The 24,702-nt window shown below is 44.2% G+C and overlaps 1 protein-coding gene across 6 annotated transcripts in view; it reads left to right on the forward strand.

Annotated features, from left to right (window-relative positions):
- GPAM (glycerol-3-phosphate acyltransferase, mitochondrial) overlaps positions 1-23,172 on the forward strand; it is a 102,962-nt gene extending 79,790 nt beyond the window's left edge. For all 6 annotated transcript variants that reach the window (XM_059173216.1, XM_059173212.1, XM_059173213.1 and 3 more), the window contains exons 6-21: positions 529-675; positions 1,580-1,676; positions 2,312-2,448; positions 5,032-5,131; positions 5,478-5,690; positions 7,561-7,674; positions 8,948-9,033; positions 9,755-9,870; positions 11,683-11,753; positions 12,790-13,054; positions 13,617-13,759; positions 15,137-15,214; positions 15,835-15,975; positions 17,199-17,388; positions 18,579-18,637; positions 19,308-23,172. In XM_059173216.1, the coding sequence (XP_059029199.1) occupies positions 529-675; positions 1,580-1,676; positions 2,312-2,448; positions 5,032-5,131; positions 5,478-5,690; positions 7,561-7,674; positions 8,948-9,033; positions 9,755-9,870; positions 11,683-11,753; positions 12,790-13,054; positions 13,617-13,759; positions 15,137-15,214; positions 15,835-15,975; positions 17,199-17,388; positions 18,579-18,637; positions 19,308-19,424 (2,074 nt within the window). In that variant the 3' untranslated portion in view covers positions 19,425-23,172. The remainder of the gene's footprint in view (positions 1-528; positions 676-1,579; positions 1,677-2,311; positions 2,449-5,031; positions 5,132-5,477; positions 5,691-7,560; positions 7,675-8,947; positions 9,034-9,754; positions 9,871-11,682; positions 11,754-12,789; positions 13,055-13,616; positions 13,760-15,136; positions 15,215-15,834; positions 15,976-17,198; positions 17,389-18,578; positions 18,638-19,307) is intronic.
- Positions 23,173-24,702: the final 1,530 nt, after the last annotated feature.

A 24,702-nucleotide genomic window follows, 5' to 3' on the forward strand; every position in this document is an offset into this window, starting at 1 on the left:
CTGTGGAAAAACACGTGTAAATATTTCTGCCCCTCTTTGATCCTTTCTAGAGAGGCTGACATATCATTCTATTAATAAAGTCACCGTAAATGAGTAATACAGTAAGTCTTAAAAGAAAAATCACACCTTACTTTGGCAGTGGATTTTGGTTAGATACCTCTGAGTTATATACCTAAAGGGGTAACTTCATTCTCTCCCCTCTGCCAGAGTATAAATTTGTATCTCCTGCAGAATATCTGAAACATTCAAATTCATGTAGCCTTTACCCAGTGAATTTGAGTTAAGTTCTTTTATTTTTTTTTCTTAAAGCTGCCTTCCAGATTCCTCAGGGATTCACTGATTTAGGAATATAGTGTCCTTAATCTTTATCAGGCAACCAAACAAAACATATCTAACTTGAGCTTATTTTCATGTTAATCACATATTAAGAAAACATTTCGTTTTGTGGTTTATAGCTATGATTTAGAAAATACTGAATGCAGAATGTAGCATAGAGCCAGTTACATTGTCTTTCTGTTTTCCAATCAGAGTACAAGAGGCAATTGCAGAAGTGGCTGCTGAACTAAACCCTGATGGTTCTGCTCAGCAGCAATCAAAAGCCATCAGTAAAGTGAGAAAGAAAGCCAAAAGGATCCTTCAAGAAATGGTTGCCACTGTCTCACCAACAATGATCAGGTATTCAAAGGCAAAGCAAAAAGCTTTCAGTGATAACCATCCTGTTTTGAGCAAACAGGGACTGAACCATTGGACTTCCCCAGCACAATGGTTTTGGTCCAAAGGAAGTTTGGACATATTCTGATGTTAACATTCCTTTTTATTTCTTTTTAAAATTTTTAAGAAGATTTTATTTATGAGAGAGGGAGAGAGAGATCATGAGAAGTGGGGAAGGGTAGAGGGAGAAGCAGACTCCCCGCTGAGCAGGGAGCCAGCCCAGTGTGGGACTTGATCCCATGCGGGACTGGATCCCATGCAGGACTCCATCCCAGAACCCTGAGCTGAAGGCAGACACTGAGCTGAAGCTGAAGGCAAACATTTAACCGACCGAGGCACCCGAGTGCCCCAAATTCCTTTTTATATTCCTGTTCAGCTTCTGTGGGAAGTAGCCCTATGGTAGGCGTTAAAGTGCCTTAATCTTTCTTAATTGATAGCAGCCATTGTATGACTGCTGATCTCTCTAGACGTGTGAGCTAGGCTTCACATATCCATATCTTAAACGGAGTGGTTTTATACTGCTTTCTGCTTGCCTAAATACTCGGTTGATGATGGTTGATGATGTACTTCTGAAGTCTGAAGTGTGCTGTTTGAGTGAAAGGTAAGATTTTAGTTTGTAATAAATAGGTAAATAGAAATGTAAGATTTTAATCTGTAATAAATACATGTATCTATAAGGATGCATGTAAAAGTCAGCTCTTTAATCCAATAGTTCAGGTACACAGACATACACACACACTAAGTTACTTATAAGCGCTCTTAGGTTGAAGGTTCAGAAACTTAAGTAGACAAAAGTCAGCTCTCTTTAAATGTATGTATGTACATTTAATTTCTTTTTCTTTTTCATTTTTTTTTTTTAACTTTTTAGATTGACGGGATGGGTGTTACTCAAGCTGTTCAACAGCTTCTTTTGGAATATTCAGATTCACAAAGGCCAACTGGAGATGGTTAAAGCTGCAACTGAGGCAAGAATTTGTGTGATCTGTCATTCTGTTGTTCCCACGTTTCTGGAGTGAATTTAGAGTTCTTTTGTATGGAAGTGTTCTCTTGTGCCCTGTGTGCACCCATCCTATTTGGAAGATTTCCCCCCTATGACAGGAGCACAGTAGCTGGGCATTTGGGGAAGGGTGAGTAAAGGAGGACCCAGCAGGAGTGTGCCGGATGCCTTTTGTAAGTTTACCTTGCAACAACTCTGAAATTAACCAGAACAGTTGTATTCACGAATGAAGAAGGAAAAGCACAGATAGGTTAAGCTTTCCCAGTCATGGCTAGTGAGTGACAGCCCAGGATTTCAAGCCAGACCAAGCTTGACTTTAAACCCTCTGCCCTTTTGATGTGATCAGGGCCATCCCTTAAAAGATACATTAAAACTACTTCAATTCTCGGTTCCCTAGCTCTTTTTTTTTCTCTTTATTGTGGTGGTGGTTGTTTTTAGTGAGGGCAGTATTAAATTGGAAGGAGTTCATATTACTGGAAAATGTTTTTAAAGAATGAGTCATTGATCAGCCAGTGTTTGAGAGATTCTAACCAAATAGGAAGTTGCAAAGTGTGATTGAAGTTCACATTTGAATTTTAAATTTGGCATTTTTTCTTTTACTAGATGAATTTGCCACTTATATTTCTACCAGTTCACAGATCACATATTGACTATCTCCTGCTGACTTTCATTCTCTTCTGCCATAACATCAAAGCACCGTACATTGCTTCAGGCAACAATCTTAACATTCCCATCTTCAGGTAAGGCCAGTTTATTTGGAAATTTAAGGTATGGAAAAGATTATATTTTGAATTTTTGGTGTTTTCATTATACATTTTGAAACATAGTAAAGATGACATTAGCTTTTTTTGTTTTCATTGTAAAAGTAATGTTCATTGTGAAAAATCTGAAAGGTACCAAAAGCATCAAGACTATCTCCATTATTTTTATATTTTATGAGGGTTACTTGGTGAACTGTGAATACCTCAACTTCGTGGGCAATATTTATCAAATGGCTAAAATGCAGTCAGAAAGATAAGATAGCAAATTACTGTGTCAGGTGTGGCAGTAGGGAAGGTGAGGGTTGGGTATGGGTCACTGTGGTGGCAAAGAGTAAGTAAGAACAACCATACTGTTAGCTCCAACCTAATAATTGAGTAGCACTAGAAACATGTCACCATTATAACATGACACAAAAAAAGTGTATTTCAGAGGTTTTCAGGAGAATGCAGTGCATTCCTTTCAGAGGAAATAGTAGGTAGAGAGGCCGAGAGATTCAAATGCATGGTATGGTCAGGAAACAGCAGATGATTCCGTAGGGTTAGAATGCAGGATGCAGTGGGAAGAGTCAGAGGCCAGAAGTGCTTATTGCATAGGGACTGAGAGCTGGATCAGAACAGTTTTTAAGCCAAGAGTTTAGAGTGTATCCCATCATTGAAAAATGGTCAGATTTGCATTTTGAAAAATCATTCTGCATTGGAGAGTGTTAGAGAAATTCTGACTCTATTATAGTAGCTGAGGCAAAAAGATAATGAAGGCTTAGATTAAAATCTGTAGTGATGCTCCTGGTGAGGAAGGCGTAGAGTGGGAAAGTGTTTAGTAAGTTGAGTTTATAAGACGAAACGCTAGTCCAGAGACGGGGGGATGCGGGAGGAAGGGAGCTGGGTAGATAGAGGGGCTGGTCACCAGCGGGGAGGGGGTGAGGCGTAGACTGAGGTGGTTGGGGACATCGAAGGTTCAAATTCCAAAGAACAGAGCAGCCGTGACATCAGCTCTGAGCAGTAGGGAGTGCGAGGAGGATGGATTTACAGTAACTGGAGGGCAGGTGGGCTGGAGGGGTGTGCACGTAAGGTCTTGCAAAGTGGCCATGATGACTTGTGTGTGCCGTGAAGTCTGAGCCTCAGCCTCATAGTCCAGGGAGCTCCTTCCTAACCCACTGGCTCAGAGCTCTTGTGGATACCTGGATTCACAGGGATGGCCGAAGGGAAGCCACTGGTTCATGTAGTTAGCTGATACTTACCCTGCTGTGCTTCAGGCGAGAGTGAAGAAGTTACATAGTCCTTGCCTTCAGCCAGTTCGTAATCTACTGGGGACTATAGACAAACAGCTATAATGCAATGCGATAACACCCCTATGGGGCAGACATGCTTCTCTAGGGACGGGAATAACTGTGTTTACTCTCCTGGGGGCCTCTTCCCAGTACTGGGGAAACTGGGAAGTTGCATAAGAAAGTCACCAGACAGTTGGTAGCAGGCATAGACTTAGAGCCAAGAGGACCGTTCGGGCTTTAGGGAGGTCTTGCCCCATAATATAATAGCTTGCCTTTCCTGTCATCAGAATGACTCCTGTACCCATTCCCTCCAGGTTCTCAGCTTACAATGCTTCTGGAGGGATCACTTTGAAATGGGTTTTAAAAATCGATAATTTCTCATAACCTGCCTCCCCTTCTCATGAGCTCTGTGCCAGTCGGTGCTTAGCTCATCCGTCCTTCAGACGCGACAGGTGATGACCTGGCCTGTTTGTTGGCAGCTGTCTTTTCAACCCACTTTTCAGTTTCTGTGGAAGGTTCATCTCATTCATTATGAACTTTTCTGTAGTTCTGCTCTCAGAGAGTGATAGAAGATACTGAAATTATATAGCAATATGATATTAATACCACTCTATGTGAAAAGCATAAGAGGAGGCTTTGAGTTTGGAAAGGTTGCCTTAACTATTATAAAGTTTCACCTCAATATCAAAACCCATCACTGTCATAGAAAGAACCATGGGATTGCAAAAAATCATTTTATCCCTGTGTACACACACATTGAAGCACATTTTTGTTTCATGTTTTGGGGAAATGGTTATGCTTGGTTTTGGTTGTTAAAATTATCCTTGTCTCAGGGACACTGTCTAAGGGTACGTTCTTGAGAAAATTTCCCCAAAGGACCTTTTGTAACATCATATTCAATTTGTAGTAAATGCAAAAGGCAGATTTCAGGATGTCTTATAATCAGTGTCCTGAGATCCTGGACAGTTTTAAAATTTAGCAGTATTTCATCATCCTCTTAAAATCTCTAACCCCACCTTTGCAGGGTGATATATTGTACAGACTTCTTTCAGTTTGGAACAGACATTAGTAGAGCTTCAGTGCATGAGGTGATGTTCTAAAGGCTGATGAATGTTGCAAATGATGGAAACATGTCAGTAACATGGAGAATGGAGAAATGGTGACATTTTCACTGTCAGCAACTCAAACAACACACGTGGTTTATATTCCTATGGCTTATGTTTTGAAGTTACTTGGAATTTGAGTATTCTTACATTTTTCTTTATTAATAAATGATGCATTCTTCAATTTATAGTACCTTGATCCATAAGCTTGGGGGGTTTTTCATACGACGGAGGCTGGATGAAACGCCAGATGGACGGAAGGACATTCTCTACAGAGCTTTGCTCCATGGGGTATGTACGGTCTTTCGTCATCCTTAAAGCCATTATAGTAGTTATGATAATAGAAAGAAAAACAGACTTGACTGAGATTTAAAAAAGAAATAAACCTTATTGTCTATGTAATTATTGTTTGGGTAGGAAGTTGATGATTATTTCCTTTATCACCAAAACATAGCATTGGAGTGGCTGGCTTGCTATTATTCACGTGGGTAAAATATTTTGTCAGTGGTGAAGTTAAAAGGTTTATGTTTAAGATTTAACTTTGCTGAGCTTATTCCAAGGAGGGAGGTCTTGCATTCCAGCTTATGCTAAGTTGGGCAGTCTCAAATTCATGGTTTACATTCTCCTTATACTCCAGCATATAGTTGAACTACTTCGACAGCAGCAGTTCTTGGAGATTTTTCTGGAAGGCACGCGTTCTAGGAGTGGAAAAACCTCCTGTGCTCGGGCAGGACTTTTGTCAGTCGTGGTAGATACTCTGTCTACTAATACCATCCCAGACATCTTGATAATACCTGTTGGAATCTCCTATGATCGTATTATTGAAGGTCACTACAATGGCGAACAGCTGGTAAGAGCACTACCTTCCCAAACATCTTCTCCACTTTCAAGTTGTTTTGCTTTTAGAATTTGCTTTTGGAATCAACGAGGCATTTTTTTGCTACAATATAAAGCGCTGTAGGAAGCATGGCAGAGTGGGTGTGGTGAGTAGCTTCTGTCTCTTGTGTCCATCTGATTGGTAGTGCTGATGTGGCGTTCTCCTGCGCATCTTCTGTATCCATTCATCTGTCGGTAGCTACGTGGGCTGCTTCCATACTTCGGCTGGTGTAAATAATGCTGCAGCAAACACGGGGTGCATGTAACCCTTTGAACTAGTGTTTTTGTATTTTGGAGGTAAATACCCAGTAGTGTGATTATGGGATTGTAGGGTAGTTGTGTTTAATTTTTTGAGGAACCTCTGTGCTGTGTTCCACATTGGCTGCACTAGTTTGCATTCCCACTAGCGGTGCAAGAGGGGTCCTTTTCCTCCCCATCTTTGAAAGACTTGTTTCTTGTGTTTTTGATGCTAGACATTCCGACAGGTGTGGTATCTCGTAGTAGTTTTGATTCGCATTTCCCTGATGACATGTCCGTGGGCATCTGTATGTCTTTTATGGAAAACTATCTATTCATGTCTTCTGCCCATTTTTTAAAAAGATTTATTTATTAATTTATTTGAGAGTGAGAAGATGCATGGAGGGGTTTGGGGAGGGAAAGAAGAAGGAGAATCTCAAGCCGACTCTGCACTGAACATGGACACTGATGTGGGGCTTGATCTTATGACCCCAAGATCATGACCTGATCCGAAACCAAGCGCCGGATGCCTAACTGACCGCAGCACCCAGGGACCCCTGCCCATTTTTAATTGGATTATTTGTTTCTTTGGGGTTGAGTTAAGTTCTTTATGCTTTACCTGCTAACACTTTATTCTTTTTGTTGTGTATGTAGTTTGCAGATATCTTCTCCCATGCAGTAGGTTGTCTTTTAGTTTGGTTGAATGTTTCCTTTGCTATGCAGAAACTTTTTATTTTTATGTAGACTTAATAGTTTATTTTTGCTTTTATTTCCCTTGTCTTGAGACATATCTAGAAAAATGTTGCTGTGTAGTGTCAGAGAAATTACTGCCTGTGCTCCTGTAAAGGACTTTTTATGGTTTCGGGTCTCATATTTAGGTCTTTAATCCATTTTAAGTTTATTTTTGTGTATGGTGTAAGAAAGTGGTACAGTTTAGTTCTTTTGCACATAGCTGTCCAGTTTTACCTTCACCATTTGTTGAAGAGAGTCTTTTAACCATCGCACATTCTTGCCTCCTTTGTTGAAGAGTAATTGACCAAATAATTGTGGGTTTATTTCTGACTTTCTGTTCCATTGATCTGGGATTCTGTTTTTGTGCCAGTATCATAGTTTGCAGTGATTTTTTGTGAATGGCATAAACTGTGTACTAAGTGAATTAATGTAAAGTGTTCTGGTTTTCATTGACCAAACTGCCTCTCCCAATAAGAAGATTACATCTTTTAACATTTTTGCACGCTAAACATTTTATGACAGTCAATGAATATTTTTCTCCTTTATTTAGCGTTTTTCTTTACACAAACCTCCAGCTTCCATTAAAAAAATAAATGGCCGGTGCCTGGGTGGCTCAGTCAGTTAAGCATCTGGGTCTTGGTTTTGGCTTGGGTCATGATCTCAAGGTGGTGAAATTGAGCCCTGCATCAGGCTCTGCACTGGCTGGGGAGGCCGCTGGAGATTCTGTCTCCCTTCCTCCGTGTGTCTTCCCCACACATGCCCTTTCTCAAATAAATAAATCAAATAAATCAATAAATAAATGAATTTTTTTTGGATAACAGAATACCTGTTAGCTGTATTTCTTACCATGCTATTCTTTCAAAATTGGAATTTAGGGAAAGCCTAAGAAGAATGAGAGCCTTTGGAGTGTAGCTAGAGGAGTTATCAGAATGTTACGAAAAAACTATGGCTGTGTCAGAGTGGATTTTGCACAACCATTTTCCTTAAAGGTGAGTATCTGTTGGAAGGAAGCGGTGTTAAAGCGTTGGCAAGCTCTGGTTGGAAGATGTGGGCTCTGTTCCTGCCTCTGCTGCCTCCTCTCCGTGTGACCTCGGTTTCTTCTCTGAAGACTATGTCAAGAATAGCATTTCCTAAATTTTCCTACCAAAGTATGCTTATTGACAGAGGATAGTATATGTCTGTCTTTGGGGGCGGCCAGGGTTAGCATTTGTTGCTGTCGTTTCTTTTTTAGTTGATGAGAGTTCTGCATATTGCTTTATGCTGTATGTCGGTATTTTATATTATATTTTAAAATTCCCTTTAGAGAAAATTGTGTAAAACCTACCCCTAAAATCTGGGTAAAATTGACCGTCTAGGATGATGTTCTCCTGAGTGGAATCCACATGCACACATTCAAAGGGAGAGTGCCATTCTTGTGCAGAAGCCTGGCGCTGGGGGTCCCCTGAGGTCCTGGTGGTTTTGAATTCCTAAGATTTTCAAATTTGTGAAGGAGAAGGATGAGCAAGGGAATCGGGAGCCTGTGATAAGGCGCAGACGTCCTACTTTTGCTTTCGTTCCATTCTTAGTTTTACTTCTAAGATCCTAACTGCCGTGCTGCATGCTTTCTGGTCTTCCATGCTTTCCACTTCGAGGAGCCTTGTCGTTTCTTTCCACTTCATCTTTTTCAAAACTACTGCACAACTTCTCTATATTGTTACGATTTGCTTTTGGATTGAGGTTCTTTTGAATATTATGTGACCCTCAGGTCGTCAGAGTTCCTTTGAAAATCATGGTTGTGTTGCTTATTACTATATTGGGAATGTCAGATAATTTTGTGTAGATGTGAGAAAAGTTAAGTGTTTTCCTTTAACTTTTAAATAATTTTGTTTAAGGGATGCCTGACTGTCTCAGTTGGTAGAGCACGTGGCTCTTGATATTGGGGTTGTGAGTTCAAGCTCCACGTTGCGTGTGGAGCCTGCTTAAAAAAGAAAAATTTAAAACTTAAAAGAATTTAAAAAATACACAATTTTGCTTAAGCATCATTGTCTCATCCTTTGTGTCATCCTCAGTCCTTAGATTTCATGCTTGCCCAGATGCCAGGAGTCGTCCTGCACTTCTGAAGGTAGTTTAGGATGTAGAAAGTACTCCTGCTCTGTAGCATGGCTCATTCTATAAAGCGCTCCCTTTTTACTGTTTGAAGATTGAATTACATTTAATATACGTAAGCAAAACAGGGAGAGTTAATGACTGTGTTGTGTTCCCCCTCCCCTCCGCCCTCCCCAGGAGTATTTAGAAAGCCAAAGTCAGAAACCTGTGTCTGCTCCGCTCTCTCTGGAGCAAGCCTTGTTACCAGCTATAATTCCTTTAAGGTAAGATCTGTGGAAATTTTTTATACTAACGACACTGTCAGATACCTGTTATTTCTGGCTTCGCAGAGAAAACTAGGTTAAGTTTACGAAGAGTGGGCTCCTTCTCATCTGCACTTCCTCACTTTGGGTAACTTTTCTCTTGGTCTGATAGAGGACAGTGGAGTGACAACATTTTCATATCAGTCTGGAGGTTTTTGATTATTTGCGTTATAACATCTTTTTGATTGTATGAATCAGGAGTTCTTATTCGATTTATGCTTTTGGTTGTTGGAACTAAATACTTTCTGGTAGTAGCTTAGGTTATGCATATTGTACGTAAGTGTAGCGTATAAAAACGTGTACGTTTCCCAGAATTCGAGTTAAATTGTAACTTAGAGAAGTTAAATATTAAGCCCCTCCCCTAATGTGTTCAGGTGTCAAATTTTTAGATATGTTTTAAAATGAGGTTTCTTGCTTCATGCAGTTTTTTTGGCTGGTGGCTTTTTGGATGTGATGTACCAATAGATTATTTGGTCCTAACTCAATAAAATCTTTTGGTCAGGAGAGTGTATTAAATATAATAATGCATATCATGGAGGAAAATAATGCATTGAAATAATCTATTTGCGGTTTACATTCGGAATATGTAGTAATTAGACATTTATACCTTAGTTCTAGATAGTTTGCTTCTAAAAGAGTGTGGTTGTAGAGTCTTTTTTCTGAAAAGAAAAAATCTTTTCAGACCCAGTGACGCTGCAGACAAAGATGCAGACACATCCACGAACGAGTCCAGAAATGTAACAGATGAACCCTTCCGAAGAAGACTGATTGCAAATCTGGCCGAGCACATCCTCTTCAGTGAGTACAATACCAAACCCTTTAGTTCTGCAGCCCGGATCCAGCGTGGTGCGGGGCACACGCCCTGGGATTGGAATCTGCTGGAGTTCGCTTCTGCTGCTTCTCCTCCTACTACGCAGGTGGCCATGGGAGGGTGTTAGAGGGTGATGCCGGCGGGGGTGGGGGTTTGAAGTAAGCAAGTGAAACATCACACATGATGCCTGAGAACTCATAGCCGCTCTTACACTTTTTAAAAAAATAGTCCTGTCAGAATGATTTATTGCCTCTGCTGTTCCTGAATTTGTTCCTTTGAACTAATGAGTAGTGTGGCATCTAGGTTTATAGTTGTGTGTCCATTTTCCTGCTGACCCCACGATTATTTTTATCCAGCACATATCGAGAGGCTGTTATGTATGTGTAAAGGGGGAAAGCTTCGTTTCAGTCGTGGGGACTACCCAGGGGAGACCTGGCCGTTCCGCCTGAGCTCACGCTCGTCTGGGTGGCGTAGCTGGGCACAGGGAATTCAAGCGGAAGTGAGCCAGAGCAGAGCAAGGTGCGCGAAGAATTAGCTTTCTCTGAGCCCCAAGTGCCAACACGTGTCCTGTTGTAGAATGTGCTTCACAATCGCGTGGCAGAGGCTGGCACCTTGGTGCACAGCCCAGGTGGGCTGTCCTTGCTGTCCCCTGTGCCTCGCTCCCAGGCTGGCCAAACTCTCCGCACCTGCTGGGGTCCCCATCGTGGGGACATCTCCCCTCCTCTGGCTCCTGCCCCTCCAGCTGCTCCTGCTCCCGCTTCACGGGAGGTCAGAGTGTTCTTTCTTAAAAGCACCTCTGTTTGTTTCTCTCTACCCAGGTAACAGGAATGTGGCTGTCTGGTCTCTAGAAAATTTTTTTTGTGGTTTTGGGATGCACTGTTTTCCATTTATAACACAAACATTCATTCATGTTTTTAAAAAATTATAAGAATTCTTTTTAATGGCTATGAATATGGTACTTGGTACTGTTTTTCATTTTTTTAAACCCTGGAGACAATACTCAATGTGAGTGAAATAGTCATGAATTCATTGTAATCTCAGAAAATTCACACGTGGTGTGTTTATTTCAGATTATTCCTTAGATGTTCTCGTATTTGATTTATATGATTATGATTTTCTACAAATTCCGAGTATTGGGTTATGGACTACAGTACTTCTCAAATGTGTTTCTGTCCTCCCCCTCCATCCCTCCCCCCGGTGAACGACACAGCATCTTCATCTTACCAGTGAGGAAGCTGCGGCATGGGGTTGAAGTCATTTCCCTCAAGTTATGAAATTAGGCCACGTAGAAATCAGATGTGAGCCCACATTTTCTGCCATCAGATCAGCTAGCCCTTCTCCCACTGTGCCTCTGTCCTCGGGTGACAGGGACTCTGTCCACAGGAGAGAGCAGTCGGAGTGAAGCCAGAGCCTGGAGCCAGGAGCGAGCCCAGGAACACAGAGCTGGGAGAAGTGGGAGACCCCGTAGAAATGCCAGAACAGGCTTCTGTGTTGGGTCTTGGTATTTCCAGGAAAGTGTCTGTTGGCCATTGAGTGACTAAATTCCACTGGCCTTTTTGGAAAGTGGAGCGTCTTAGGCTGGATACTGGTACACGACGCTGATGATCTCTGATGAGGATCTGTTGGCCAGAACGTGGGATACTGTTGTTGTTTCCCTTCCGTAAATTCTAGTTACAGGAAATGTGGCAGAAGTAGAGGTATTTATAGTTGTAAATACTCCCATTTCAGATTTAGGTACTTTTGGAGACTTTCCACTGTATTAAAAAAAGGGAACCTAAATTTCTGTGCTTGCCTTCTAGCTGCTAGCAAGTCCTGTGCCATTATGTCCACACACATCGTGGCCTGTCTGCTCCTCTACAGACACCGGCAGGTACGTCATTGTGTCCCTGCGGTCATGGGGGAGGTGTGCGAACGCCATGTCAGCCGGTCAGCTCCTTGGTCGCAAATGGACATGGTCCTGTCCTGGCTTCTGCTTTAGAGATAAGCAGTAAAGGAAGCCAGGTACCCTGCCCACGGGGGCTTACAGATCTGATGGAGGAATCTACATGAAAAAAACTCCAAGACTGCGTCACATAGACGACAGTAGGACATTCTTGGAGTCATACAGTTCACGTAAATAAGGCCTATTGCATTGATGTGCAGTGAGTGTTCTGACAGCTGATGACAGCTCTTGGATTTGTATTTCAGGCCATATGCCCTTCATGAACTTGACTAAGTACTGGGATTGAAAATACTGTATCTGTGCCATCCATAGTCATGTTCTCAATAACAAACATAGTGTCTACGCGTGTGTACACACGTATGTATACATATACATACATGTTACATATGCACACATATATTACATATATGCATAGGCACGATGTGAGTAGTTGTCAGATCAATATTTAAAATGAGGGAAATCAGCACACCTGGGTGGCTCAGTCAGTTAAGTGTCTGCTTTAGGCTCAGGTCGTGATCTCAGGGTCCTGGGGTCAAGCCCTACATCAGGCTCCTTGCTCAGCAGGAAGCCTACTTCTCCCTTTTCCTGCTTGTCCCATTTCTCTCTCTCTCTTCTCTCTCAAATAAAATCATTAAAAAATATATAAAATGAGGGGAATTACTGCTAAAACATAAACATTTCTAACTTTTAGATGGCTTCTTCTGCCCTGTGTAATCTGAGATGCTCCTGTCACATGTTGTGACCAAAGCATTCTTTGGACATGAATATCTTAACTTTCTGAGGACCAGCTTTTTCACCAGTTTTCTGACATCCTGTGCCCTAATACTCTGGCCTTTTTACTCTCTGTGCCAATAGCAGGCTGCTGGAAAGCCACGGCAGGAAATAAAATCCTCGGAATGGCCTCTTGGCCTCTTGGGAGGCAGGTTTTCCACTGTCATGAGACCATTTCTGTGTGTTTCTCCAGGGCATTGATCTCTCCACATTGGTGGAGGACTTCTTTGTGATAAAGGAGGAGGTCCTGGCGCGTGATTTTGACCTGGGCTTCTCCGGGAACTCAGAAGATGTCGTCATGCACGCCATACAGCTGCTGGGAAATTGTGTCACCATCACCCACACCAGCAGGAGCGATGAGTTTTTTATTACCCCCAGCACAACTGTCCCGTCGGTCTTTGAACTCAACTTCTACAGCAATGGCGTGCTCCACGTCTTCATCATGGAGGCCATCATAGGTACGGGCTGCCCTGCAGCAGCTTCACAGGAGGGAGAAGGGCCTAAAGCACATGGGAGCGTCTGTTGACTGCGATGATAGCCCCTCGTGGGAAGGGGATGTGTTGCTGTAGTTTTCGTTTTCAAATGCAAGTGTAATCTGCTGTATCGCTCTAGCTTATTTTTTATACTTACTCGTCAAGAGTGGGTACTGAATTACCGTTGGCCTAGTGTTACACTTAGTCCGAGGCGGGGAGGGAAGGTGTTTGGCCGTCAGGAGCTGGGAGTCTGAGCGAGACGACAAAGCGCTCATGGTAGTGAAGTGAGTGTAGGGGGTGAAGAGGGAGCAGGGGAGGCAGAGCGCGTGGGACCGAAGCCCCTGAGGAAGGGGTCAGAGGGAGCTGGGATCCCATGGAATCCTGACGATTGAATCCTGAAGGGATGTACTGACATTTTTCTCCAGTAAATGCAGATAATTCTCTTTGATGTATTCACGATCTATTAAGGTAATCCACGTTTTCTCAATCAGCTGAAGTTCTCTTGGAGGAAAGGCTGTGGGCTTCACTGATGTTTTTCTCTCCTTAGCCTGCAGCCTTTATGCCGTTCTGAATAAGAGGGGCTCAGCGGGGCCTGCGGGGCCATCCCCCAGCTTGATCAGCCAGGAGCAGCTGGTGCGGAAGGCCGCCAGCCTGTGCTACCTCCTCTCTAACGAAGGCACCATATCACTTGTAAGTGAAGGCTCCTTCACTTACGAAGGAGTGTGACCTCTTGTCTTTATCTTGAGAATTTCTACGAAATTTTCATGAAAACACAAGCCACCTGTGTTTTTCTCTCAGATAGCATTTGGTCTGTTACTGAGGCTGTACCTTCTACTCCTGAGTCTCAGTGACTCTCGGGCCAATATCTTGTTTGCTCTCTTTGTTTGCTGCTGGGGTCACTGCTCCAGTGAACCCTTCATGTGGTGGTGAGGCGCAACAGGACAGATTGCTCAACATTCGTCATGAGTCAAATCCAAAGTGACTGTACTCTTACTGTATGGAAGGCACTGGGTCAGAGGCCTGCAAATAGTTAACATGCCCAGAAGACAGGAGCCAGAAAACAGTCTTAAAAATCATCTGTCCAACTCCTTGTCACTTGACAAATGGGAAAACTAAGGCCCAGCAGGACCGATAAGTGTTTATTTGTACTGAAGCACTTTTAGACATTCGTAATGAGGCCTATGTATTAAGCAATAGATTCTTTTCCCTCAAAATCATCAACAAATAGTATTCATATTCTACTTAAAGTGTAATACTCTCTCCCACTTACCTGAATGTCTCCAGGGACATTTGTGCATAATTGTATTGTGAGGATGGCCCTCCACAGCATTCTTTGCATGTGGCATATTGTCGCCGTGCTGGGGAATCTGTTTTGCATGAGCCTTGGGGGGCAGGGCAGGATGGGGTGGGTGGATAGAGCTCCCAAGATTGACCTTGTCCTTTCCCTGGGTCATTTTTAAGTTATCTGAATATTTGTTTCCTCCTTCACCACCGCTACACACAGTGTTTATGGTGAGGCAGCATTTGCAGAGAAATTGTCTTGTGGAGGAAGAGAAGTCAGCGGCAGCAGGGCCCGGTGAGCGGTCCTTCTGAGGACTCCCGGCAGGGGGAGACTGAGCTCGGGGCGCCCGTGCAGGTGGAGCCACACTGGGTGCTCTGCCAGACACAGAATGTGGGCTCTTCTTGGGCATTGCCTTTGACCATGCATTCACCAAGAGGGTGGGAATCTTAGGACTTAACCAGTCGAACGAGGAAGCTGATATGGAAGCATTTGGCAGTTACCTTGTACAGCGTTTTCTGTCTATAAAAAGGTCTGTGATGGGGCGCCTGGGTGGCTCAGTCCATTAAGCACCTGCTTTTGGCTCAGGTCATGATCCCAGCGTCCTGGGATTGAGCCCTGTGTTGGGCTCCCTGCTCAGCAGGGGGGCCTGCTTCTCCCTCTGTCTCTGCCCCTCCCTGCACCCACTTGTGCTTTTTTTTCTCTCTCAAATAAATAAAATCTTAAAATAAGTAAGTAAATAAATAAAAGGTCAGGGACACTTATATTTAAATGCCCTTTCTTTCCAGCCCTGCCAGACATTTCACCAGATGTGCCATGAAACAGTAGGAAGGTTTATCCAGTACGGCATTCTCATCGTGGCGGAGGTAAGAGGACCGGCTTTCCTTCATTCGCCTTTATTCGCTTTGCTCTTCCTTATCTTTTCTACCAATTATTCTGACCAGTGTTACAACCGACTATTTTAGCCAATAATTACATTTGGTGCGTAGTCAAGTCCACATGAAGAGAAAAGAAAAGTAAGACTAGGGAGAGTAAACACCTCTGGGGATTATTGGCAGTATTCTGGTTACTCTTGTATAACTGGTATTGTCTAGAACATATCTTAACTGACACCTGAAAGTTTTCATTCCAGGAAATGTTTTACATATCCGTGTGCTTGTAGCTTACATACACACAGTTTTCTCTTTTGAGACTTTAATTTTTATTGATTTAGTGTAGTAAGAATGGCGTGGGAAAGTAGATCTCGGCTTAGAGAGTATCTTTATTTGCCCTGATGGCAGCTCCCCTCGCCACCCCTTCCATTCCTCCTTTCCTTCCCCACTGTCTCTCGAGTGACTCTGAGTTTGGAGGCAAAGGTGGGTTGATACCGTGAATGGCTAACAGAGAGCAGGGAGGCAGGGGGAGGGGCTGCTGGCCTGACGTCAGCCTCGCGAATGTTCGTGTGCCCACTCATGTTTATTTCCTATTCGCCATCTCTTTGGCACAGCAAGATGACCAGGAAGACATTAGTCCTGGTCTTGCCGAGCAGCAGTGGGACAAGAAGCTTCCCGAGCCTTTGTCTTGGAGAAGCGACGAAGAAGACGAAGACAGTGATTTTGGTGAGGAGCAGCGAGATTGCTACCTGAAGGTACTTCGGTGAAGGGCTCTGGTGGGCGTTGTAGGGAGGAGTTGAGTTTTTTGTTGTCCCTTAGTTGACAAGGTTCTTAGAAACTGAGCCTCTGCCGACTTCCTCACATTCCTGGCCCCCACGAACCGGCCGGGTTAATAATAAAGACACTCAAATGTTTGAGGTGAGTGAGTGCGCCCGTTGCTCAGCTTGGGTGCAGGTAATGGAATAGGACACAGAAGTGCGAATTCGGGAAGGGGAACCTCATGAGACACCCTTCCCGACCCTCCCAACCCTCTCCTCGCCGGCCCCGGGTGCAGACCTGTTGCCCACACCTACGCTCCCTCCCGAAGAGGCAGGACTGTTCAGTCCTCACTGAGCCCAGGCAGCAGCTGCGGGGGAAGGGGGTTAGAGCAGAAGGGGAAGGGGAGGGCTCCCTCCGTCCCTCGGCGGCCGCAGCCCATGGCTCTTTCCGAGTCCTGCTCAGTCTTGCCGGCCCTCCCCAGATGGCATATGTTGAGCCATTCGCCTTCAGTTAAAACAAATCTCATCACAGGAGAAACTTTAGATTTTTTAAAAGATGGATTGTCCTTGATTTGTCATTTTACAAGTTAATAATGACTCATTTTTTTCTGAATACCTTAAGTGGATTACTCTGTAACACCCCTGATTTGCACACACACACACACACACACACACGCACTCAGGAGGTGTCACTTCTGGAGAGTCCACCTGGCCTTTTTGGGTATGACCGGCTGTGAGTTGGGGCAGTAGCCTTGCTGCCGTCCCGCAGAGGGCCTGATCCGAGCGTGCCTGTTTTGGGTGGGGGCAGTGAGAGCCCCTCTGCCACCCGGCACACCCCACTGTGCCAGGAAGTGGGCCAAAGGCCAGGCGGGGTGACGGCAAGTGAGTTCTGGGGAAGACTGAGGTGACCTCAGTGGTCTTGCCACGTGTCTTCTTTCACACTCGAGTGAAACCTGGGAGGGTCCGGCCTGGGGACCCGCCGTGTTCAGTGATGACAATGTGTCATTCAAGTGTGCCAGTTTCTTCTGGGCAGCCGTTCAGTGACTGCAAACCTCAAGCGCTGTCGAAAACAGTGACTCCCATAAAGAACCCGTAGCACAGCCAGGGGCCTTTCCGGCAGAGGGTCCGTGGCCGCGGCGCCGTGGGCTGCGTGCGGAAGGTGCTGCGTCAGCAGGCTTGTTTCTCCTCTGTGACCTCGTGCCCCGGCCTTGCACCCCCAGGTGAGCCAGTCCAAGGAGCACCAGCAGTTCATCACCTTCTTGCAGAGGCTCCTCGGGCCCTTGCTGGAGGCCTACAGCTCCGCCGCCATCTTCATCCACAACTTCAGCGGGCCGGTCCCCGAGCCCGAGTACCTGCAGAGGCTGCACAAGTACCTGGTGGCCAGGACGGAAAGGCGCGTCGCCGTGTATGGTAGGCCTGTCCCCGCTCCGGCCCCTTGGAAGAGCTGAGCCTTTCTGGATGACAGGAATCTGCTTGTGTAGGCCACTGGGAAAAAGTGCAAAATTAGCCTGACCGCTAACTTCATAGGCTCCCGTGCTTGTCTGTTTCAGGATGTTCTAGAAATGGAATGATGCAGCTCTATACTCTTGGGTGTGGCTTTTTTCACTTAACATGATAAGTGGAGTCCTGCGTGTCCGTGCGTGTGCTTGTGTGTGTACTCCTGTTGCTTTAGAGTGTTCCCCCATATCACTGTTTACGGCATCCGACGTGTGACCCTCGTTAACGGCTGGGGGGTCGGGGTGCCTGCACTCAAGAGCCGCAGTGGCTGGTGCAGCCGTGAGCGTGCTTGAACACGCTCGCACGACCCTGTGCCCTCTGCGCTGGGCCGCGTGTAGGAGCAGCGGCCTGTGAGCGCCTGTGTGGGGCCCACGGGGGGCTCCTGGAAGGTGCCAATCTGTACCCCGGCAGCGGCATGTTTCCGGGGCTTCTTGTCCGGCTCGTGCTCGGTCGTGTCTGCGTGATGAGAGGTGCGACCGGGGTGGGAGCAGTGTCTCTGTGCAGTGACGGCTTAGCACTGAAGCTGCTTGGAATCAAGACATTTTAGGGCCAGAAGGGATCTCGAGATAATTTCTCTCTAGACATATCTCCATATCCACATAGGCCCCTATAGTTCTGGATTTCTCTCTAGATACTGTCGTAGCTCCCACAGCTAGCGAATGGGCACACCCGGCTGCAGGGCTTCTTCTCTGACCTCTAGTCTGTGCTCTCTCCGGCTCCGCTGACTAAGGCCTCCTCCTTGTCCACGCTGCTCTGCGCGGCCGGACAGAATTTCTGCCCACGGTCTTGTTCGCGCCCCTCAAAAGCCGTTCACGGCGGGCGTTGTAGGGTTTCTCCTTCTCTTCCTTTCTCGCATTTCCTCCCTCCTTCTCTCTCTCTTTTCTTCTTGCTCTTTTTGTCTTAAAAGATGACAGAATAAGTTTAAAGAAACAGCAGAGCCTTTGAGACCTCCCAGGTTGCCAGTGGTGGGGGCGCGCTGGACCCCAGTCTGCCGCCTGGCTCAGCCCCTCTCCAGGGCCTCCCGCACTTTCTCACTGTGGATGTTGGGGGTTTCGTGTTTGCCAGGCCTCAGCTTTTCACAGGGTCTCATCCTTTCTCCGCAGCTGAGAGTGCCACTTACTGCCTTGTGAAGAATGCTGTGAAAATGTTTAAGGATATCGGGGTGAGTTCCCACTGCTTATGGTAGGAAGGCACGTGTTAACTTCTCTTTCTGCTCAGACCTGGTCTGTTTTAGCCACCTGCATTTGGGGTGGGCCCTGAAAAAGCAGTTTCTGCTGGACCGATCGTGACCACATTTCTGGGGATTGGGAGGGGGACAGGCTTATAGAAAGTGGGACACACCAGTACAGATTTATTTGAATGTTCCAGAATTTTCCTGGTTTTCACCTTCATCCCCAAGCTGTTTACATATAACAAGTGGCAGTGCATTTCAACACGCTACTACAATTTTCGGCAGGGATGTTATGTCCTATGATTTTCAGTTACTCTGTTTCTACTGGTATTGCTGGAAGTTTCCTCTGGTGTACTGTACTCCATGTGTCATACGGGACAGGAGTTCCGTGGAGGTACTAATGGCCTTTGTAAGGAACTCTTTGTGACTTTATTCTAACACAGATTTTAAAGTATAGTATGCTGATTGGACTCTACCCAAAAGAAACCCATCACACCTGCATCCACAACCCTACTCATGAACCCCCACACGTCCATTTATTTAAAACCAGGATACAGTGTTATGTGCCTTGACTGCTTTTTGGGGCTAGAACAAAGGTCAGGGTTGGTGACAGAAATATCTTCTTATTTTGGTTTGTCTTTAATTTCAACTTTCTCTCTAGGTTTTTAAAGAGACCAAACAAAAGAGAGTGTCCATTTTAGAACTCAGCAGCACGTTTCTACCTCAGTGCAACCGGCAAAAACTCCTAGAGTACATTCTGAGTTTCGTGGTGCTGTAGGTTACTGCTGGCACCTCTGGCAAGTGGAGGGTATCAGATGAGTCCCTCACAGGCTCCAGCCTCTGGCTCGAGAGCTGAAGGTGCCGACGTGTGGGCAGGCCTGCCCTGTCCTGCTGTGACGTGCTGGAAGACAAGTGCCTTCCCTCCGCGGGGCTGTGCTTCCCCCCTACTCCGAGACGACACAGCAGCCTCCGTGGGATGCTCGGGGGCCCCCAGCCTCCACTTGCAACTCATCATCAATAGGTGACACAATGAAATCTCAAAAAATTATTTTGGAATTTATTAAAGATTTCCCTTTTAAGTATCACCGTTAAGGACTAAATTACTGTGATGGGCACAAAAATGTAGATTCATTCTAGAACTGAATCTTACATAGCATACTTAATACTGTCGGATAATTTGTCGTAATATTTTCTGATTAATGGTTAATGCTTCCTTTAAACATAATTGAGTCATCCATTCACTGGTTTTCTTTTTTCTTTTCTTTTTTTTTTTTTTTTCAGTTTTATCTTCATCAATAGTAGCTAATTTTAAAGGGGACACCTTTCATCCAAAGTGCTTTACAAATGAATGGGCTGATCTAGATCACACCCAGGTATCACTGTGCTGTCCTTTGCAGTCAGATTTAGAAAGTGTTTGACAAGCTACACGAATACACAATATTGGTTTAGGTCAGAAATAGAGTTAATGTGATCAGACAGTTCACATCAGGAGGTAGATTTGGCTGGCAGAATTCAAGGTAAACTTGGCCAGAACACTGACTTTGAACTTTTGCTCATATAAAAAAGTGCCATTGAGTTTTAAATGACCAGCAAGTATTTAGGAACGACACCTGTTTGATGTCCATACCCCTTCCCACCCCTCAGGTGGCACCTGCCTCTCCTGGATACAGCTGTTTCTTGGAGATTCTCCAACCAAACAGCAACTGTCCTAACTTGACTAGCCTGATAGACTGTGTGAGCGGAAAGTGCTGTGGCTAGAGGCTGCTGACCCAGGGCTCTCATGTACTGTGTATAGGTTGTGCACTACATCCAGTCCGCGTGACTGGTGCCCACTCAAGTTGTGTGGTACGCAACCTGTGCCATGTGTGTGGTAGCCCAATTGACTGCTCCGTGGTTGGAGGCAGTTACAGATTTTTAGCTGTGAGGAAAAACCATGTTTTTTAAAAAAATGTATATGGTTATATGCCTAAACCCTAATGCCACATGGTGGCAAATTATGATGAAAAATTGTCTGTGCATAATGGGTAGGTGCCTTCTTAGGAGCAGGGAGCATTACTGTTCATTGTGGTAACTATGGTGATTTCATAAAGATCATGTGATATTAAAACATTTTCTGACAGCTTACTGTTTCTTTTCTCCAATGGTATTATGGAATTAGGAATTTTTCCTGGTGAATATTGCATATAGTCTTTGAATTGGAAGTACTGAGAATTAAGTTTGTACTTTCATAAGCTTGGACTCAAAACACTAATAGCGCCTCAGGAGTATCCCCTGTGTGTTGGGAGAAGGAAGGGGACTGACCGGTACTTCACGTCGTATGAAAGATCTCGTCTGAAACTCCTAGCAATAATGCTGTGTTGGCGTGAGCTTTTTCTAGTCTTCTCAGATTCTGTGTTTAAAATCTGTTTGTTCTTTGTAGGAATTGATGTACCCTTAGCCATTGTCAGTGTTGTTGCGGCTCTGGTGTGGAGCAGGGTCCCCGCCTGGTAGTGCTCTGTTGTACTAACAGGGACGGAGGAACACTTCTTCTGTTGGCTGGAGCCGTGCATGTGGGGGACACCCAGGGAGACTTACTTATCCCCATGGTATTCTTTTTCTGGGCGGCAGTCACTGCACTAGTCTCTCTCATTCTCCCTCTAAATTATAGATCAAGGATTGCTCAAGCTCTCTCTGAGTTACCTGGGAAGTCAAGGCTGGGACTGATTTCAAGTGGACTCTGCTGCCCGGCCTGTGACTTCTGCTAAGGGCTGCTGTGCTAGCCTGAGCAGGGAACAATGGCTTCTCTGGCTTCATTTTTCCTTTCAGTTGGTTTGTTTCTAGAAATGTAATCAGATGCTTTGGAGATGCAATATATGATTTGCTAGCTCTCTCGCAACTTAACTCACTGTGAGAATAAATATGCATGCTTTTTGTAATTAACTGGTGCTTTGAAAACCTTTTTTAAGGAAGAAAAAATCTCAACCAAAGTTATGCTCATCCCGACAAGCTGACCCTGAGTTAATTTTAGCACAACTCATTCTTCAGTGCCTCATTACTGAAAAAAAAACATACATCATCACAGTAAGGCTTCCAGATAGCACTGTTTTGCTTAAAGATTTATTCTCACTGTTTTCCAAAAGCGAATGGCTTCCATGTAAGATTATACAAACTAGGTGCTTGTAAATAATTTATTACAGTTTACTCTACTGCATTTCTCTAAAACTGAAATGCATGCCCTCCAGGGGAAGACTGTGAGTAAAAAAAAAAAAAAATCCAATAATAAGCAATATGAATCTGCACGCTTTCCAACTGAGGATGTCCTAAGTGATTTCAGAAAAGAGGAAGGATTTTTTTGTTCCCTTAAATTTCAAGAAAAGCAAAGGGAAGGAACTTGTGTGAGACGTGTAGAACTAGTAGCACAGAACTAGTAACTCCTTAGTCTGCCTTCTCAGATCTGTTCAGTCTCTCGAAGTCATGAGGATAAGTAGAGAAAATACATCAGGGATTTCCATGAATGTAAACTTAGATTATGGAACTTCCAGGCACCTGAAGGGGAAAAGCATTTCCCATGGTTCTCCATGTAATCTGAGTGCTCTGTGAGATGTTCGTGGGTGTTTCGTGGATGTGTTGCTGGTAAAATAAATGTGTACGTGGATCCCCTTGTTTTAGAAGCTCACAGTGCGCTCTAGCATGGTGTGGGCTCAGGCTGTGCCCGGTCCCAGGCCTGTTTTTGCAGCATTTCCAAACTGTTGTGATGCCAGGACCTCTTTCCCCCTTGGTATCCCTATGAACCTCTCACTAGTATGCCATGGAAAACAATTTGGGAAACACTACGTTAGGTAGTTCTCTAAGGGGACAAACCAGTCAGTGCAGGATGCTAGGGAGGCAGAATTTGCATGCATTTTGTACAATCACCTGTTAGAGTTAGTTGGATGTATGTTCTCCCCCTGGAGATGATAAGCACAGAAAACTGTAATACAGGCGGTCAGGTCTCTTTCCGTTGATGGAGAGATCAGCCGTCCATGATCCTGGGTTTTTCCCTGAAAGTAATAAAGTTAACACAAGGATTAACTGGGGTAAATAATTAAGATTTTAATTCAGATCTAGAAGAAAATATTGCACAACTGAATGCAGATTTTTAACCACAGATAGTTCTAGTGTTTAGATATGATTAAGACCTATCATTGAAGTTTATAAGACTTAATTTGGATGTAATCTGTTTTTTAAAATGCTCTTTTTAGGAACTTGAGACTTGGCATCTGGTGTTCTAGTTTAATACAAACTAATGATTGCATTTGAAAGAATTTTGACTTTATTTCTAAACATCTAGAGCTCTGAAATGCCTTGATGGAAGGTGTTATTTTCCTGTTGTACAAAGAAATGTTAAATTGTTGTAAAAAGAATTACTATAAAGTACTGTGAAATAATACTGCGTGATTTTGTGAGCGAAACTTATTTGGAAACGTTGTTTGATTTTTATGCCTGTTAATGTATTGTAAGAAGCACAGAAGTGTAGTTTTGTTTTAATAAACCAAAAAATGAATATATTCTTGATGTCTTGCATTTGTAATTAAAAGTTCCCAACAAAATACATTAGATAAACAATTGTTCCTGTTTGATTTTACATAAAACTTCATTAAAACGCTTACAGGAGATAATCTTACATAAATGTATGAGCCTGCCATGCATGGTGTTATTACTGATCTGTAGCTCTCCAAATTTGATCAAGCATTTGCTCGACTTAGTCCATATTCTCATTACAGAGATATACTTTGAGTTTCTGTTAAGAGTCCTTTAAACTTGGTGCTTCTGTCATATTCTTATGTACTGAAGTGTTGGGTTATTTTCCACTGGTTCATAATAGTTGCTCAAAAATATTAGTTGACTTTTTTTTGACAAGTAAGGCAAGTATTTTCTTACAGCACTATTTTCTGTGGATCCTTCAAAAATCACTCAGTGCAGCCTTCTCAAGAGCATGCCCTCTGCCGTCCATGTCCTTTGGGTACATAACATGGCTGTGAACCTGACATTCAAGACCATCCATCTTCTCCACCAGACCCTCTGTCTGAACTTTGTACTCTCTCCTTCTGGTTTGCTCTGGAAGACGATTGCCAGGATTCCGTCCTTGCCCTTCGGTGCATTCATTTCTTTCTTTGCATTAGCAACTCCCTTGCTGTGGCCAAATGTGACCTTCCCTTTATCATATCCAATTCCACTTTTTACAACCACTCACTCTAAGTGGATGTTCATCTTGCAGGCTAATCTCTTAATGTTCAGTTCGGTGCCCACTCATTGTAGTCTTGTTGTGTTCCTTTTTTTTAACACCTTGCAGTCTGTCTCCTACACATATAGCTAGTAAAATTCTTATGTCCCTCCTTGACAAATACCAAGGGGTTTTTCTAATTGTTGCCCGTAGCACCTGCGATGTCCATACCGCAGCTTGGCCTCTCAGTGAGATGCTGCTTCCGTCCTTCTAGTTTCCTTGGCTCTCCGGTATTCTGTCTCCTTCAGGACTCCACCTTCTCCAGCTCTTTTTTTTGCCTCCCACTCTTTATCAGATGGTCCTGGTATTGTTGTTGGAGACTCTGAGTTAAAAAAGTCAATTCTGTCTGAAATCTGTTTTTTATATGAAAGTACCCAACTTTTACAACAAACAATGTGATCACGTACAATGGCTTGCTGGGCCGTTTCTGGCTTGTCAGTGGCCAGTTCATGCCTTCTGGCCTGGGAGAAAACAGCTATGAAAGCACCAGTTCTAGATGTCCCTTCCAGCAGTCAGAGCACAGTCCACTGTTGGGAGGTTGACCTTGTTCAGTTGAGGGAAGCAGGGATGAAGTCTCAAAGCAAAGCTTTGCTGATGACCCCTGGGTAATGTTTAACCAGGCAGGCAACGGGCATCCATGTCAACCTTTGATGTCTGGCTCATTGCTGTGGCCACATCAAGGAAAGGGTATGTCAAAACAAGCCAGGGGTGCCACTGTTGGTGGCCTTGGTGCTAGTGACAAAGCTACCTCTGGCAGGAAATGATGACAATAAGTGCACAAGCTCAATTTCCAGCCTTCTGGGAAAACGTCCTG

This window comes from Mustela lutreola, chromosome 4, assembly GCF_030435805.1.
Source record: "Mustela lutreola isolate mMusLut2 chromosome 4, mMusLut2.pri, whole genome shotgun sequence".
Lineage (NCBI taxonomy): Eukaryota > Metazoa > Chordata > Mammalia > Carnivora > Mustelidae > Mustela > Mustela lutreola.